Consider the following 18,634-nt stretch of genomic DNA (forward strand, 5'->3'; position numbering starts at 1 on the left):
CTCGAACCCTCATTTACGACAGGCGCCATGTGCAGTTGTAAATGCGAGCCAAGGATGTAAGTGCGGGGGGTCGGAACTGGGGCAGCTACAAGTCAGAGGCCTCCTGTACACTCAAAAGCTTGTCACTTTCACTGGCAGAAGTTAGTCCAATAAAAAAAAAATTACCTCACCCACCTTGTGTCTCTAATATCCTGCAACCAACATGGCTACAGCACTTCATATGCACAAAGACTTTACATGTCCAGAGAAAGATAGGCAGTCCTGGATAACTTCTCTCAGCCCTGGTGTATGCTAGGGAGTTATTTTGAACCAACCCCCCAGTGATAGAAATGTAGCCGTGTTAGTCTGGTGTAGCTGAAACAAAAAACAGGACTATGTAGCACTTTAAAGACTAACAAAATGGTTTATTAGGTGATGAGCTTTCGTGGGCCAGACCCACTTCCTCAGATCAAATAGTGGAAGGAAATTGGCACAACCATATATACCAAAGCATACAATCAAAAAAACAAACATATATGAAAAGGACAAATCAAATTTCAGAACAGAAGGGGGATGAGGAGGGAGGTAAGTGTCTGTGAGCTAATGATATTAGAGGTGATAATTGGGGAAGCTATCTTTGTAATGGGTAAGATAATTAGAGTCTTTATTCAAACTTAGGCGTAAAGTGTCAGTTCAGCGGATTCTCTTTCAAGTCTGGTGTGAAAAGGTCTTTGAAGCAGGATGCAGATAATCAAGTCATTGAGACAATGCCCTTTCTGGTTGAAATGGAAGAGACTGTTTTTTCTTTGTGATCCTGTCTAATATCTGTTTTGTGGGCATTGATCCTTTGGCGAAGTGTCTGAGACATTTGTCCAATGTACATAGCAGACGGACCCCCAACCCCATGATGGTTTTCAGATAAGATGTGTTACTGAACCTCCAGTTCATCCCTGATGAAATTCAGACAGTGCAAGACAAAAAAAAAAAATCACAAAGAAACAATAGCAATGCAAATGCAAATAATGTAAATATCAGCAATTACACTTATCTGCAATTTTCCTTTTGTGTTTGCATCATTTGTTAGGAATATACCAATAATGAGAGAAAGAACCTCATTATAAACAAGTTACTCTACAATAAATTAAAATGGAACAACACTATCTCAGTGAGACATACACATAGTACCAGGGACAAAGAGGGACAAACTCACAGAAGTGAATGACATGAAACATACAAACTTAAAGAAATAACTGAAAATAGCTATACAGCTAAACAACTTTAAGGTAGTAAAAACGACTAGTTATATATTGTTCAAAATTGAAAGTATAAACCTCATTTGCTATTATACTACCACATACAGAAATTCGGATTACTTACAATAATATAAACATTGTGTTTATTAGTACTTAACACAGATGGACTTCATTGTTGATTCACACTATATCTCTTAATGACAAAGAAATAAAATAAGTTTGGTAGGAATTCCTAACACAACAATAACTTTAACCACTTCATAAAACTTAGACTAATAAGCATTTAAGTCACTGTTCACTGGTGACTGAAAACCAGTGGGAGAATAAACAGAATTAGCACAGGAACAAAAGGGAAAGACTTTCACTGTCAATTTCTTTCTGTTATTAGAAACACAATCTATAAAAATTTAATGTACAGTAAAGGTCTCCCTGGAATTTTTTTTTTTTTTTTTAAACCACACATTTCTCTCTCAGAGAACATCTATCTCAGAGACTGAGAACAACAAAGCAGCACATTAGAATGAACCAGATTCCCTGAACTAAACCAAATGTCTCCCAAAAGAAAAGAGAAAACCTTCAACATCACTATTAATATTTTCATCTAAAATTCACTCCAATGCAGCAAAGTTCCACTCTAATTTACTTTTTGACAGACCTCTCTATTATAAAATCTGAGCCTGAATGATGCTTGTTTTCAAGATTGCTCATGTTTTATTGTTTTGTTAATTTATTAAATGAATAACCACTTCTTTTTAGGAATGGGCCACTTTTTTCTTTCATAAATCCACTTATTTCCATAATCAATGGAAAAAGAACAGTGTTACGTCTTGTTTAAGCTAAAAGAGGTAAATATTTTCCTTTGTCTACTGGTATTTCCTTCCAAGATTGTTCTGTACGGGTTGGGGGCACGGGGGAATAGAGCTACTTCATTACACTGGCACAGAGCCAGAGACCTTTCTTAGATTATATGCAGTTCACTAAAATGTATGTTAACTACAGGAGGAAGTGCAAAAGGAGAATGACTGCATAAAACACCAGATTATTTTAAAATAAAGGACAGGATGGTTAAATCCAATTAAGTCTTTATAATCCCTGCACTTCAAATGAAATTAGGGGGCTATAATGCATGTATGACACACACTTCTATGAAATGCTGAATGTCTTCAAATTCTACAGCAATACATGGAAGTTGACGATGCTTTGTTGTTAAGGATGTAAGGAACTGAAGGTACCGGGATTACTTATACACCACATATTTGTAATGTCCCATTATCAATCAACATCTACACCTAAAATAAATGGAAAGTGGAGGACAACAGGGTCAGAATCAAGGTTGGTTGGTTAGGTATTCTGATTTCATAATGTCTGTGTAACAATAGCTTTAACTCAGAATTTCCAGGCTTTCAATATTACTAGATTTAAATATTCTAATAGCATTGTTTTAATTAATTGATGTCTGTTTGCCTTAAGTGACAGTGTGAATTTCCTCTTCCCCCACACAAGGAAATTTAAAAACATTTACTAGGGGGCTGCACCCCTGGCTCGCTACGCTCATCAACCGCCTCCCTTCCCCCTCTGGTCGCTTTCACTTCACTGAGAGAGCCTGTTGACGCTGATGAAGTGATTAAGTCATTCTGTCACCTGGCAGTGTAACAATATGGCTTTTCTGTAGCCAGGTTGGAAGGCCTGTGCTAGGCCTGAACCAAAGCCGCCTTCTGCAGCCAGACTGAAGAGTAGCAGCCATTACCTTAAGTACTGGAGTCACATACTCACAGTTCCATCTGAATTGTATTAAAAAGTGTCACACCAGGCTGTGAGGAGCGGACTTTGCCCTGATCGCTCCCCCACTGTCACCAGCTAAAGAAACAGATGCCAAGATGGGTAAAGAAAACTTAAGTGACACCATTCTGTCTGGCAAGAAACTTCTTATCAATAGAGAATGGTGTGGAATCCTCATTCTATGACACTTTCCTATTGTTTGACTGTGTGATCTCTGGTTTGTAACTGTTTCTGTCCATTGTATAATTAATTTTGCTCGGTGTAAATCAATTAAGGTGGTGGGGTATGATTCATTAGGTAATTTTGTTATGATTGGTTAGTAAAATTATACTAAAATAATTGGTTACGGTATAGCTAAGCAAGACTCAGGTTTCATTATATAAACTGGGGTCCAAGAAGTAGATCAGGAAGAAGAAGATCAGAAGGAAGAAAAGGCTGGAAGAAGACCAGGAGGAAGGGGAAGACCTGGAAAGAAGAACTCACTCCGAGACACAGCCTAAGACCAGAGAGACTGATATTGCCTGGCCAACAGGGGAAGTCTGCCTGACTATCAGGATTGGTGAGCATGACACTGTGTGCTTAGCGTGTGTATTCTGTTTGTTTGGGAATTGTCAATAAATAGAGGTTAAGGATATTACTGTGTGAGGCTCTTTCAGTGGCTAAAGATCCTGCAAAACCCACAGGAAAATGTGCCCTGAACCCTAGGAATTGGGTTAGGGTGGGTGTATAAATTGACAGGGTTGCACCTTGAGCTGTAGGAACTGGGTAAAGGTGTGTGTCCCTACAGTGTGGAAGGGATAGAGAAATTTGTGCGGGTAACAGCAGGAACATTCTGTTACCCGGTAGGAAAAGCTTTTACATACAGAGAGAGAGGAGAAAACTATAAATACCTACCTGGAAAACAAATATTTAATTGATTGAAAATAAGGAATACGTTTTTGACAGTGAGGACAATCAACTGCTGGAAAAATTTACAGGAGTTATGGTACATTCGCCATCACTTGCAATTTTTATAACAAGATTGAATGTTCTTCTAAAACAGAGACATTAGGAATTGTTTTGGGAAAGTTCCATGGCCTGTACTACCCAGGAGGTCCAACCAGATATTCACAATGGTCCCTCCTGGCCTTAGAATCTCTGAATTTATAACACTATCAAAAGATTTCCTGGGGATTTTCCCAACCCTTCGCTCCCACAGACTTCACTCATCAATGTGTTAAGAAGTATAACAGACAATTAATATATTTCCTACTATTAAGCTATTTTGCTTAATTACAAATGTGATATAAAGCCATCATAATATGCACAATGAATACATGAACGTGAAAAACCTCCTGTGAGCAGGGTGGATAGTTATGTGGAAGTATGCGTCTTGAATGTCGAGGGCTGGGAACTAGTTCCCCTCATCCAGGGCAGGTATGATGGTTCCTAAAGTCATCATCCTGAATTTGTGGTTGCAGATGACCTTGTTGAGTTTCCTGTGATCTAAAATGGGCCTCCACCCCCCTGTCTTTTTGGAAGTAAGAAAGCAGGTTGAGTAAAACCCTTTCCGGTGAAATTCGGGAAGAACCAACAGTATGACACCCCCCCAACCTGAGTAGTTTTTGTACGGTTGCTTGTATAAGGGATTGATGAGAGGTGACCGTGAAGGATAGGTAGGGGGGCTGGAGAGAGGGCATGGAAGTGAAGGGGATTATATAGCCTGTTTTGAGAATCTCAAGGACCTATTGGTCTGTAGTAATGAGGTCCCAATGATGGTAAAAGGGCCTCAGGCGGTGGTGGAAAATGTAAGGATTGTGCACTGGTTCCATGGGAAGGTCGCTCAGACCCTCGGCCATACCTTCAAATCTGCTGTTTTGCTGCTGCCAGCTGAGGGGCAGATGACAGAGTGCTGAGCCCTTCTCCTGTTAGGTCGTTGTTTGGACTGGTGCTCAAATGGCCTCTGTTGCTGTCTCTGGTAGGAGCTCTCTCTCAGTCTCCGATAGAGAGTGAACCTTCTTCTCTTATTAGGCGGTGTGTACATGCCTAATGTCCAAAGCGTTGTGCAAATCCGTTTTTGCAACCAAGAGCTGATTTCTGTTGAACGGAAGCTCCTCTATCTTTGTCTGCAGCTCACGTGGAATGCCTGATGATTGTAGCCACAACGTGAGATATATAACAACTGCTGTCACAATAGCCCTGGCTGCCGTGTCCGCTACGTCTGTTGAAGCTTGCAGCACCATTCAGCCGACTGATTGGCCCTCCATTATGGATTGGAGCTGTGGCCTCTTTTGCTCAGGGAGATCATTTAGGAGCTCCTGTAGCCTGGTGTAACTTGTGTGATCGTAGTTGGCAAGCAGGGTAGCATAGCTAGAAATTCAGAACTGCAGAGTGGTGGTGGAGTAAACTTTCCTCCTGAAAATGTCCAGTTGCTTATGATCTTTGTCTTGGGGCATAACTTTAAATTGTGGCTGTCTGGAACAATGATGGACAGCATTTTCCACCAATTAATTAGACGAGGAGTGTGAAAAAAGAAAATCCATCGCCTTAGCCAGGACAAAATATGTTCTCTGCGCCCTGAAATTAATGGCAGGGAGAGGCCAGTGTCTGCCATCTAGTTTCGGATGGGTTTATTGATTGGTAAGGAGGAGGTGATGGGTTGTAAAATTTTGAGCAATTTATGCTGTATCTCTTATACTTCCTTCAGCGAGATGTCTTGAGATTGTGCCACCCTAAAAATATTTTTCTATTAATAGGAAACACACATGCAAAACTTCTTACAAAGGGATTTTTTCCATGTCAGACTAGATACATAACCAGAGTTAGAATGGAAAGCAAGTCACGGTTTTATTTATATGAAGTTTAAAAACAGTGACTACATAATACAAAAATAAAACTTTTTAAAGAAAAGAGTCTGATAAGATTCTGCTCCTATTTTCATCAATAGCAAAACACTCGTTGATCTCAATAAAGGAACTTCAACATGTGCTGAAAGATTTCAAGTGCCTGAATGAAGGGCAGTTTTTAAAAATAGGGTAGCACTTTTGACAAGCATATAAGAAATCCATGATAATCCCAGTTTACGTTCAAAGTAGGCAGAGTTTGTTTGTCCTCTCAGTGGAGGCTAGAGTCAGTGTCTTTATTTTGCATTTTGGGAGACTCCATAGACAAACAGCAGAACAAATCTTTATTCTGGGGCCAGATTAAAACTGCTCTTCAACTGTTTTGAAAGACAGTTGAATAACTGGACAGAAGGATGACAGAATGCTCCCAACGAACCTAATGTCAATGAATGCAAGAGGAGATCTTTATTTAAATAAAAATGTAATTGGCAAGGACACTGAGTCAACTGAACTGCTTTGATTCGGGATTTAACTAAAATGGTGGCAATATCCAATCCAGCAGGTTAGGGTAGAGAGGGCTCCAATTTCCCTCCAAACTGATTTATTTCTTTGGAAGGGGTTCTGAAGGATACATCTTTCATGAAAAGAAGTTATTGTTTATAAAGATGTAATTTTTTACATTTTAGTGTGCAACAGTCAACTTCAAGAATTTACATAAAATACATTTTTACAAATGCTAAAAACCTTCCTGTCTAAAAATATTAAATTACTGTTCACATGTCTAAGAAAACCTTTTCATGTAAAGTCATAAAGATGAATCCTGGAAGAAGTCATGGCTGCCTACTTATCTCTCTCTATATATAAAAAAGTTTTTCTTGCTGGACGACAGAATGACATCATCACATCATCAGAGTCAACAGGCTCTCTCCACAAAGTGAAAGTGGCTAGAGAGAGGGGGTAGGCGAACGTAGCAGGCAGAGGGCATAGCCCCCTACGAAACTTTAAAGTGAAAAAATAAAGCTAGATATTAGGCATGGCAATAGAAACATTGGGCACAAACAGTGTTACTATTAATGTGTCACAATTTACTGAAAGGAACATCTCATTAATGTGACGATATATCTGAGTGAGATAAAGAAGTGACTCTTCTGAATCTCTTCTAAGTTTATGGAGGACTGGTACAGCTAACAGCTCTGGTGCTTGTATATCTCTTTTGTGTAATCAGAATATGCAAAAACCCACCACCTTAAAATTCCAAGTCAGTAATGCAGCCACCAGCCAATAGTAATAAAAGGTATAAATAGAAAGACTGTATATGCATACAGCCTCTGTTACCTAAGAAGGCCACATTTCACCACTGAGGAGGTAAGTATGGAACCAAAATCTATGTTAATTGGCAACACATTTTCACGTCTCTGAACCAAGAGAGAAAGAGAAATTTAGAGAATTTTGTGCAGTCTCATCTCATATTTCATCTTTAGACTCTGTTGCTATGTGCACCATTGGAGATAATGAAAATCGAGAAGAGGTGGCAAAGGACAAATACCGACAGAAAATTAAGAAATTATTCTGACTCACCTATATGATAAAGTCCTATCCAGTCTGTTGGGTCAACTTCTTCTTTAATATCCCAAAAAATTATAAGGTTCTGAGATTGCCCCAGGGTGTATTCGTACATACTTGCTGTCAAACTAGAGCGGCTGTCTGAGGTCACTAGATCTGTGTCACTGTTGGCACGCTGTAAATTCATGTTTTCAGGTATGGTGCCCTGAGATGCCAGACTCTGTAGATTCTCTGGGCTCAGAGTATACCGTAGCTGAGGATTACGACGTCGCACAAAAAGCAGATGTTCTCTGGCTGAATTTGCCATCTTGTCCCTCTCTGGTCAGTCTATATTAAAAACTTCTCACTACAGATCTGCAAAGAACAGAGAGACATGAAGTGTTAGAGCTGAAAGATGGGATACTGGATCAAGCTCTACATGGAAAGAACTTGGTTTAAAGGTTTCTTGACCTAAGATTGCCCCTATAATAGTCCCACTTGGATGAAATAAAACTCATCGTTCATTAATTTACCACTGATACAATCTAAAGATACTATTCAATACACTGAAAAACTGAGGCACGTTGCATGAACTACTTGTGGCAGTCTTGCTGGCACTGAGAATCAAACATGCACTTTGTATTAACAATTATGCACCAAGAAACCAACAGGGAGCTACTGTGCACAGACTAGAAAAAAGTGGAAACCACAAAATATCCTGAGCAAGCAATGAAGATTTAGTACTGGATTAAGTCTGACACAGGCTCAGAGTACATGGAGATAACAAAGTCCTTTTTTAGGTAAACAATTGCAACAATATATATCTATTTAGAATAGTACCTAGTAGTAGTAATAACTTTTTTAAACTAATGAATCAGAAAAGTAATACAGTTCTACAGTAATACAAACATTAGACAGAATATATACAGGCAGTCCCCGGGTTACGTACAAGATAGGGACTATAGGTTTGTTCTTAAGTTGAATTTGTATGTAAGTCGGAACTGGCTCCAGATTCAGCCGCTGCTGATGAAACTGACCAGGGGCTGACTACAGGAAGCTGGAGGCAGAATTGCTCTGCCCCCAGCTTCCTGGAATCAGCCACTGATCAGTTTTAACAGCGGCTGAATCTCGAGCCTGGGACAGAACAGCTGGGCTGCCAGGTAGGTCCCTGCAGGACCAACCAGGCAGCACCCCAGCTGCTCTAACCCAGGGTCCACAACAAAAGCCTGGTCTGCTGGGGCCTCCACCTCCCCGGCTTTGCTCCAGGTGTCCCTGGTCTGCTGGAGACGGTCCCCAGCAGACCAGAGTCACCGGGAGCAAAGCGGCAGCGGGGGTGGGGTGCCGCGCCTCTGAGGCTTTGCTCTGGGAGGCGGAGGGGTCCCGCGCCTCTGAGGCTTTGCTCTGGCAAAGCCTCAGAGGCGCGGCACCCCGCCGCTGCTGCCGCTTTGCTCCCGGTGCCTCTGGTCTGCTGGGGACCGTCTCCAGCAGACCAGGGACACCGGGAGCAAAGCCGCAGCGGCGGCGGGGTCCCGCGCCGCCCCGGCTTTGCCAGAGCAAAGCCTCAGAGGCGCAGGACCCCTCCGCCCTCCCCGGCTTTGCTCCAGGTGTCCCTGGTCTGCTGGAGACGGTCCCCAGCAGACCAGGGGCACCTGGAGCAGCTTTTCTCGCCCCGGAGGTCGAGGTGGCAGGACCGCTGCGCTCTGGGCGGTCCCGCTGCCTGTGAGCTCTGGGGCGAGAAAGCCCCGTTCGTAAGTGCGGATCCGACATAAGTCGGATCCGTGTAAGTCGGGGACTGCCTATATATATATAGATAGATAGATAGATAGATAGATAGATAGATAGATAGATAGTTTCAGCAAGCACATAGCACCACAGCAAAGTATTTTTTGTTAAAGTCTAGAGGAATCTAAGAGGGGAAAATAAGGGTTCTGAGATTTCTCTAGATAACAAATATGTCAATTCCCTGAGTGAGGTACTGTAGAGGTAAGGACAGAAGTTAAATTAGTCTATGTCAGTGTGTCTGCCTAATTAGATGTTTTTCTTTTGGCCTAATCTAAGAATAGACACTTCATGAATTCAATGGTTCCCATCTGATCCAGAAAGGATATATCCAACATGATATTAACCCATTATTAATGGGAAAAAAGGCTGCACAAATTTCCAGAAGTAAGCTATGCAATATTTGGCAAGTAAGAAACAGGTTACTTGGTTTCAGTGAGAGATTATTTCCCCTTAATCCTTTGTGTAGGGTTATCTTCAAGTAGATTGTGTCAAGTACATTTGATAGTTGTAACTTCTGTAGCTTTACATGCATAGTCATGTGTTAAAACTGCCTGGTAAAGGAATAGCTTAGTAAGCAAAGAACAAAGGGCCTAGTTCCATGTTTCTTCTCATGTCGGCTCTCTCTTCAGAGTAGGGCGGTCAACTCTCCTAGTTTTGCTGAGAGTCTTCCAGAATCACACCGTATTTCCTGGAGGCTTCTTCAGCCAAACTGGGAGATTTTGTAAGTAACACTCCGGCAACACAGCAAATCTAGGGTAGGCTCCCTTACCTGCCTGGCCTGCAGCCCCTGGGGGGAAAGAAAAGGTCTCTGCATGCTGTCCCCAATCCTGAGTGCAGACTCCACAGTTCCCATTGGCCAGGAATTGCAGCCAATAAGAGCTGCAAGGGTGGTGCCTGCAGGCAGTGGTGCATGAAGACTCCTGCCTCCAATCTCCTAGGAGCCACTACCTGATGCATATGCCAGTAGCTTTAGGGAGCTGCCCAAGGTAAGCACTGTCCCCCTCATTCCAACCACCTGCTGCCACCCAGAGCCCAAATCCAGAGCCCACACCCAAACCCCCTCCCAGAGCCCATATCACACAATTCCTCCTGCACCCAAACTCCTGCTGGAGCCTGCACTCTATCCTTCACCATAACCCCTTACCTCAGCCTGGTGAAAGTGAGGGAGGGTGAGGGAGCGTGAGTGACAGAGGGAGGGGATGTAGTGAGTTGGAGGTGGGGCTTTGGAGAAGGGGCAGGACGGGGCATGGCTTCAGACATGGGGTGGAGCCAGGGTCTTGAGCTTATACAATTAGACAGTTAGCAAACCTACTCCAGAGACAGTCTCCTTCTTCATTTTCAAATTTCATAGAATCATAGAACCATAGAACTGAAAGAGACCTCTGGAGGTCATCAAGTCCAGCCCTCTGCTCTAGGCAGGGCCAATCCCAACTAGATCAACCCAGCCAGGGCTTTGTCAAGATGAGACTTAAACACCCCTAGGGATGGAGACTCCATTACTTCCCTAGGTAACCCATTCCAGTGTCTCTCCTAGGCTATGTCTAGACTGCAGGCTTCTTTTGAAAGAGGCTCTTTCGAAAGCATCTTTCGAAAGAGCCTCTTTCGAAAGATTGCGTCTAGACTGCAGGCGGATCTTTCGAAAGAGAAATCCGCTTTTTCAAAAGAGAGCACCCAGCGAGTCTGGATGCTCTCTTTCGAAGACGGCCTCTTTACATTGAAGAACGCCTTCTTTCGAAAGAGGAACTTTCGAAAGAAGGCGTTCTTCCTCGTGAAATGAGGTTTACCGCCATCGAAAGAAAAGCCGCGTTCTTTCGAAATAATTTCGAAAGAACGCGACTTGAGTCTGGACGCAGGGGAAGTTTTTTCGGGAAAAGGCTACTTTTCCCGAAAAAACCCCTGAGTCTGGACACAGCCCTAGTGAAATAGTTTTTCCTAATATCCAACCTGGACCTCTCCCACCACTTGAGACCACTGCTCCTTGTTCTGCCATCTGTCACTACTGAGAACAGCCTTTCTCCATCCTATTTGGAACCTCCCTTCAGGAAGTTGAAGGCTGCTATCAAATCCCCCCTCACTCTTCACTTCTGCAGACTAAACAAACCCAACTCCCTCAGCCTCTCCTCATAGGTCATATGCTCCAGCCTCCTAATCATTTTGGTCACCCTCCACTGGACCCTCTCCAATGCATCCACATCCTTTTTGTAGTGGGGGGTCCAGAGCATACTACTTCCATTTTGCAAAATATCAAAACCATGTATTGGCACTGAATAAACAACTAACCAATTAAAACTAAATCTAACTACAACTAACAACTAATTGAAAACTATATACAACCGACTGCATAACCATTCAACTAGTGAATGGAAAGCAAGAACGAGTAAATGGCTCCAAAGATCCCCACTGGTGCCAAGAAGAAACTGAGCAGGTAGCAGATGAGCAGTGGTATATATACTCCACCATAAGGGGCACCGCTATCGACTCGACAGGTACTACTACGGAAAACTGTGTGATAATTGTGCATGCAGCGTGCTCATACACATATTGGAATGGACATGAGGAATTATTCAAACCTAAGGCAACCTGAATCTCATATTTGTTGTCCAAAAACCAGAACCATGACAAGTATACATGCCACATGTTGAGCAGAAAGGTTCATTGTTTTTGTTCCTCAGGAACAAAAACTCAATCTGCAGTTGGGCAGGAAAGCACCTGTTCATTTTTTCTCCCTCCAAAATGAGCTGCTAATCTTACTTTAAAATCCCATGAGTACTGATTCACCTGCACATCCAGTTTGAAAATAAGAATTATCCTTCCATTTTGGGTTTCTTCGATATGTCACTGAATAACAGTTGCAATCCTTGTTGCCCTATGAGGACAGCATACATAATTTGCTGCATGAATTTTCCTTTACATGAAGTATGGAATATGCCAGCTCAAAAGGATGAGAACTGAAATTTTATCAAGTTCAAGAGCAGTGTGGCAAGTTATCAATATGACTATTAACTGATCAGAGAAGGAGCAATGGTCTAGTGAAGCCAATTTGTAGCATAGAAATAAATTTCATATGCTTTTAATCTAAGGAAACTGAGAAATTAGCAAAGACTACAACCAGCTGTTTGTTTCATGCTAGTTCTCAATTAAAATTGAAATCTGTGTGAAGTAGTATCAACACTGTTTATCTGGCTATCAAGGTGGTCTTAAATATTTCAGAAAGTATCAGAAAGAAATCGGACTGATTTCTTCATGAATACGCACTGGGCCAAATTCAGGATTATATCTAGATTTAAAACAACATCGAAGATATAAATATAAGCTTTGATTACTGACCTTGTAAGAGAGCAATTTTGCTAAAATCTTTGATCTTAAAAAAAAAAAAAAAAAAAAAAAAAAACCCTCCACTTAATATATAAAAAAAATGAATGGGGGAAGTTATCTGATTTAGCTTTCATAACAAAATAAAGTTATATACCAAAGTATTTTCAATATACAAATATTAAATAATTTTAAAATATGAATGAAAGTCTAACAATCCCAAAACCAGGATTGAAAATGAAACATCTGTAGAGTAAATAACAAGAAACAAAACCAACACCATTTGAGTTTACATACTGCCTTCTTCATCTTAGTCATAACAGTGAATCATTTCTTGTTTATATAGGGATCTCTGACTTAGATGGCTGGATTGCAGACTCTTCCCACAGTTGTTACTCAAAATAGTTTGTTAAAGGGTTGGCCCAGAGACACAGCTGGTTATCCTCTGAACTACCACACAAACTTTCTGTATGGCAATGACTATGAGATAAGCACTCTGGGATGATGAATGGTGACAGCATTGTGGAAGTGAAGATTAGCACCTTTAATTTTTCACTGTCCAACAGCAGCAGAACAATGTCACATATTGAGTCATTGTATAAGAAAGAAGATGATGAGTAAAAACAGAATCCTGAACCCTAGGTACAGTGAGGGGTATGTTCTCCATTCTCTAGAATAACTTCATCCACAACACAGCACAGCCATGACTCCACTATTGATACATGTTCCACCATAGCTACACTGCTATTTATATTCATGCTAGCTTGATCTGAACTAGCCTGAGTATATGTAAAAGAGCAGGAGAATCGTACTTGAAGTATAGTGTAGATTTAGGCTGTGTCCAGACTCAGGGGTTTTTTCCGAAAAAGTAGCCTTTTTCCGAAAAAACTTCACCTGCGTCTAGACTGCAGCCGTGTTCTTTCGAAATTAAATCGAAAGAACGCGGCTTTTCTTTTGACGGTGGTAAACCTCATTTTACGAGGAAGAACACCTTTTTTCGAAAGTGCTCTTTCAAAAAAAGGCGTTCTCGAATGCAAACAGGGGTTTTTCAAAAGAGAGCATCCAGACTGCCTTTCGAAAAAGCGGCTTGCTTTTTCGAAAGTTCTGCTTGCAGTCTACACGCTCTTTTTCGAAAGAGGCTTTTTCAAAAGTATCTTTCGAAAAAGCCTCTTTCGAAAGAGGCTTGCAGTCTAGACATAGCCTTACAGAGCAGAAAACCCAGAAAACCTCCTGCCACGTAACTGCACCAAAGGAATCGGATAAGTTTGTCAATACAGACAAGAGGAAGAGATCCTATCAAGAGACTTATCTAGTCTACATATTCTAACAGTCATTAAGTAAAGAGAAAGAACACACTTTTAAGGGAGGCAATATATTTTAGTGGGAAGAGAAGAGGATTATGAATCAAAACTACTGGGACAAGAACTCACCAATTCTCTATAGTGGCAATAAATGTTAAGAAGTGTGAACTGTCCCATTCAACTCTAATCTCTGTGAACTGAATCAGAAATTTTTTGAACATGCCATAGAATCCAACACCTCTTCCATGGAACTGGCATTTTATTTAAGTCAGGAGCCCAACATTTTGCATTTTATCTTCCTGGCCTGCTGGAATGAGCCATTTGTCCTCCAAGAGGGAGTTAACTGGATAATAACACAGGATTTCAACCTAAGTTCATGACTCTACAACTGTCAAGGATTCACAGGCACCCTGCTTTTCCCCACTGTGCCAAATGGTGTGGGATCCCATCTAGATACGATGTAGGAGGTCTCAGCATGGAGACGGGGGTCCCAAAACATGGAAAAGATTAATAAACCCACTTTATTACATAAATGCAAAGTATATGGGAATAGATTGAAGGTAAAGAAATAATAAATTTGAATCTCAGACTGAAATATGGGAAAGAGTGAACAGTACAGTATTAGTTAGAATCTAATATCTGAGTATTTGCAAGGAATATATCCCAAATAGCCAGATACAAAGTGCATTCTAAGCCCATTTGGGAGTCGTACACCATTATCAGTCCATCAATGGCAAACAGATGAGGTTTTTTAAAAAAACCCACAAATGACTATTTATCATCACTCTGCCCTTACTGCATGAACTTCCAGTAACAGGATTCTAGTATTTTAAATAGGTTATCCTGTTGATTAGCATACACAAGACTAGTGGCCATGATACAGTGGAAGAAAAAAATATGATTGTACCAATCCTAATGAAACCTGAGACACTTTTGTCTAAATTTTTTTTACCTCATATTAAAAGTAACATATAAGATCACAGTAACTGAAGTAGATTAGAGAGGAACATTGATTTCTCTATTTTTTCCCAGTTTATTTTGTATATCTGATAGTAATTTGTGCTCAGTCAGCTCCCTGGATCGATGTCTATGGGAATATTAGCACATGTATGCCTATATATGCCTGTGACAGTGAACATAAGAACAGCTATACTGGATCAGAGCAAAGGTCCATCTAGCCCAGTATCCTGTCTGCCAACAGTGGCCAATGCCAGATGCCCCAGAAGGAGGGAACCCAACAGGTAATCTTCATGTGATCCCTCTCCTGTCATCTATTTCCAGACAAACAGAGGCTAGGGACACTAGTCCTAACCCAGTCCTACCCATCCTGGCTAATTGGACCTAACCTCCATTATTCTATCTAGCTCTGAACACAGCTCAGTCACTGGCAGGACTACTGACTGCCCCCTAGGCTGGCCAAAGACTACATTCTATACATCAGTACATACGAGTTAAGTATTGTCCCCTCTAACTTAGTTTGCACCCTCTGATGTAGCCAGTTACCCCTCACCACTTTGTACCTGTTGATTTGATCAAAACAGCTCGATCCATCATGTTGTGATCCTGACCTTATCTTTAAGATGGTTTAGCATGTTCCTGCTACCTTTTGGGAAATGTGTTGGTATCGAGGTGTTCTTGTGCCACCATTCTAGAAGGTGTTTACATGCATGGCCTGTGCCTAACATTTCTTAGGAACGTGTGTTTCTGCAATATTAGCCCTGTTCCTGTCATGTTCTGTGAACAGGCCTTGCCTGGTTCACAGCCTGACTTTTCTTTGTTATCAGCAAAGCTGTGACCACTACTTTAGACCAGGTCTCGGGCCTCAGATACAAGGGCTTATGTTTCAGGCCCTCCTCATACTACAGGGGCTACTCCACTCTCTGAAGGCACCTGTGACAAGGTGTACAGGTTCTTTTATTGTCCTGAAGCTATAAAGCACCTAAGAACAGGCCCCCCAAAGTGATTCACAGGTAAAATGCCAGCCTTTCCCCTGAATGCTTTGTAATCAGTGTAGGGATGTCAAATTTCAATTAATCAACTAATCAAGTAGTTAATGGAATTTCCATCAACTACTTGATTAGTTGTTAAGGGGGGGTGCTTGCTAACTTGCTGTGCCTCTGCCTTTGAAATGTACAAGAGCCATCCCTGGCTCTCCCTTTGAAATGTATAAGAGCCAGGGATGGCTCTTGTACATTTCAAAGGGAGAGGCACAGCAGTAGGGATGCCTTTGCCTCCCCTGTCCCCCACGGAGGCAGTTCTGGAGGGAACTGGCTTTTAAGACAGTTCCCCCCAGCAATGGCTCCTGCTCCCCTCTCCCTTGCTACCTCTCTTTGATAGAGGCAGCAAGGGAGGGGAAGCAACTAGTCCAGTCATTACTCGACAAGCATATGCTTATCGGATAGTCAGCTAGTCGACTAGTCTCTTACATCCCTAAATCAGTGCTCCTGCACCTGGAAAAAAAACAGACTAAGCTCTTTTCACAGAAATAAAAGATCTTTAATAGCCATCCTTGCACACAGAGACAAGGTGCATGGAATCTTTTTTGGAACCAAATTCTATTGGTGAGAGAGACAAGCTTTTGAATTTACACAAAGCTCTTCCTCAAGTCTGAAAAAGGTACTTAAAATTAGGGAGTAACTCAAAAATAGCACTGAGTTTCCCATACCAGGAAGTGCTCTGCATAAGCTTGCAAGCTAATCTCTTTCACTAACAGAAACTGGTCCAATAACAGATATTATCTCACTCACCTTGTTCGTCCAATATCTGGAACCAACACATTTATAACATCCATGCATGGAAGCAGTCAAGCAGTACAAGCCAGCACCCAGATAGAGTCGGTTACAAATGGGACAGTGGAAATCTGCCAGTTCAGTGCAACTGGTAAATAATTTTATGGAAACTTAATGACTGAAAATTCATGGAGTTTCATTACTCCTATTCAGGAAAAGCTTACATGGGAGACAGGTTGGCTGTGTTTGGAGAAAAACTAAAAGATCTAATTATAGGTTTTCTGCAGTTAAATAGTTAAGAAACAAAAAACAAAACATGATGGCCATAATACTGGATTCCTTCACTCACAAAATGATGTTCCAGCATGGCATTCCTTCATAAGCACAGTGAAAAAACTGTAATGAAAATTTATTGTGCACAAAAATCAATTTGCTCAACCTTACCACGGTTGATAAAACTAAAATATTTTACTTGTCTGTTTAAATAACTGAACTATAAGCACATAAGAGGAATTTTTTTAAGGGCTGTCCCAATTTCTGGCCTTTCTTTTTGAACTCTTTATTTTATTTAAAAAAAAAAAAAACAAAAAAAAACTTTTCTTCCTTGTTTTACTAGCATCCTAGCCATTTTACCCTTTGCTCTCTAGTTTTTATTTTCTTATCTTTTTTATACATATGTGATTGTTTTTTACTCTTCCTTAAGCTAATATTTTTCTTTGTAATGTCTCTGGCTCCTTTTGTTTGGTCATATCTTTCCTTTACTACAATAAAGCAAAGTCATTATTACCGTAATCACTCTTCAAACCCTGTCTAGATCTTCCCTTTCCCCTGCTCCTTTCCTCTACTTCTCCTCTGTCAATTTGAAATAGATAAGGAGAAAGATATCCCATATATAATAGAAACATATACACTTCCTATCACCCTGTTTTCCTATCCCCACCTAAAATACCAAGGACGTGGGGACAGTAGACCATGTATAGGTAACAACACAGTAGTACTATTTTGTCTAGATCAGGGCCATTTTCTTCTGTTTTTATTCTGAGGTTTGTCCATACCACTGGGGGAAAAACATTTTCTATGTGTTGACCCATAGTTTCAGCTCCTTTTTAGTAAATGAAGAACACCACTAGAATTTACTTCTGCAATTCCCCTATGGATATTTTAAAATGAGTTTAAAATTACAGTGTTAATGTTTTGCTACAAAACCATAAAGATTCCATAAAGCAGAGACAGAGATCTCCTGTCTCCTTCAGGTCTCAGAAGACATGAGTTTGATGACTCAGCTCAGATGTTAAAACACGATCTCTAATTACGAAACCACCACATAATTTAGACTGTTTGAAATTTCTCCTCAGGGAAAAACATATAGAACAGCATATGTATTTAAAAAGCTATCTATATACTGTATTATTGGGAAGATCATGATTCAGGTAATTCAAGGTAAAATAAGACAGCTGCATACGTATGTGCATTTGTAAAGGCAGTCTTATATCTCCATACCTAGACAGAAACACATGCCAAAGTCCTGGTTTAAGACAGGATTTGAACCCCAACACCAGAGCTTAGTCTCTTATCCAGTTATGCCGGGGTGGGCAATAATTTTTGACAGGAGGCCACTCCAAGTGGTCGATGGCCACACTCTTCTATGATATTAGTGAAAGTGGTTTGGGGTCTGAGATGGAGGTTGGGTGCAAAAGGGAGCTTGGGGAAAGGGATTGGGGCACAGGAAGGAGAGTGGGGTCTGGGAGGGAGTTTGGGTGAGGGAGGCAGGTGTAACCTTGCTCAGGGGACTGGGCTACAAGGTTTTGGAATGTGACCTAGGGGAGGGGACTGGGCTGTAGGGTTTTGGAATGTGACTTAGGGCAGAGGACTGGGGTGCGAGAGTTTGGGTTGTGACCTAGGGTAGGAGGGGATTGCGATCTGGGGCAGGAGATTGGGGTGCCAGATATGGGAGGGGGTCTGGAGTATGTTGAATGGGGGGGCAAAGGATTGGGGAAGGGAATGGCTGGGGTGGCAAAGGCCAGGAGACTTACTAACCAGCAGCCCAACCAGTATGCCTGTCTGCCGAGCTAAACGCTTGCAGAGCTTAAAATGTTTCTCAGCCAGCCAGCCAGCCTGCACTGGCTGCAGGGCCA

General features: G+C 41.5%; 1 protein-coding gene across 5 annotated transcripts in view; it reads right to left on the reverse strand.

Annotated features, from left to right (window-relative positions):
* HECW2 (HECT, C2 and WW domain containing E3 ubiquitin protein ligase 2) overlaps positions 1-18,634 on the reverse strand; it is a 309,520-nt gene that overhangs the window by 182,035 nt on the left and 108,851 nt on the right. For all 5 annotated transcript variants that reach the window (XM_075934226.1, XM_075934227.1, XM_006117907.4 and 2 more), the window contains exon 2: positions 7,412-7,750. In XM_075934226.1, the coding sequence (XP_075790341.1) occupies positions 7,412-7,703 (292 nt within the window). In that variant the 5' untranslated portion in view covers positions 7,704-7,750. The remainder of the gene's footprint in view (positions 1-7,411; positions 7,751-18,634) is intronic.

The sequence above is a fragment of the Pelodiscus sinensis genome, chromosome 7, assembly GCF_049634645.1.
Source record: "Pelodiscus sinensis isolate JC-2024 chromosome 7, ASM4963464v1, whole genome shotgun sequence".
NCBI lineage: Eukaryota > Metazoa > Chordata > Testudines > Trionychidae > Pelodiscus > Pelodiscus sinensis.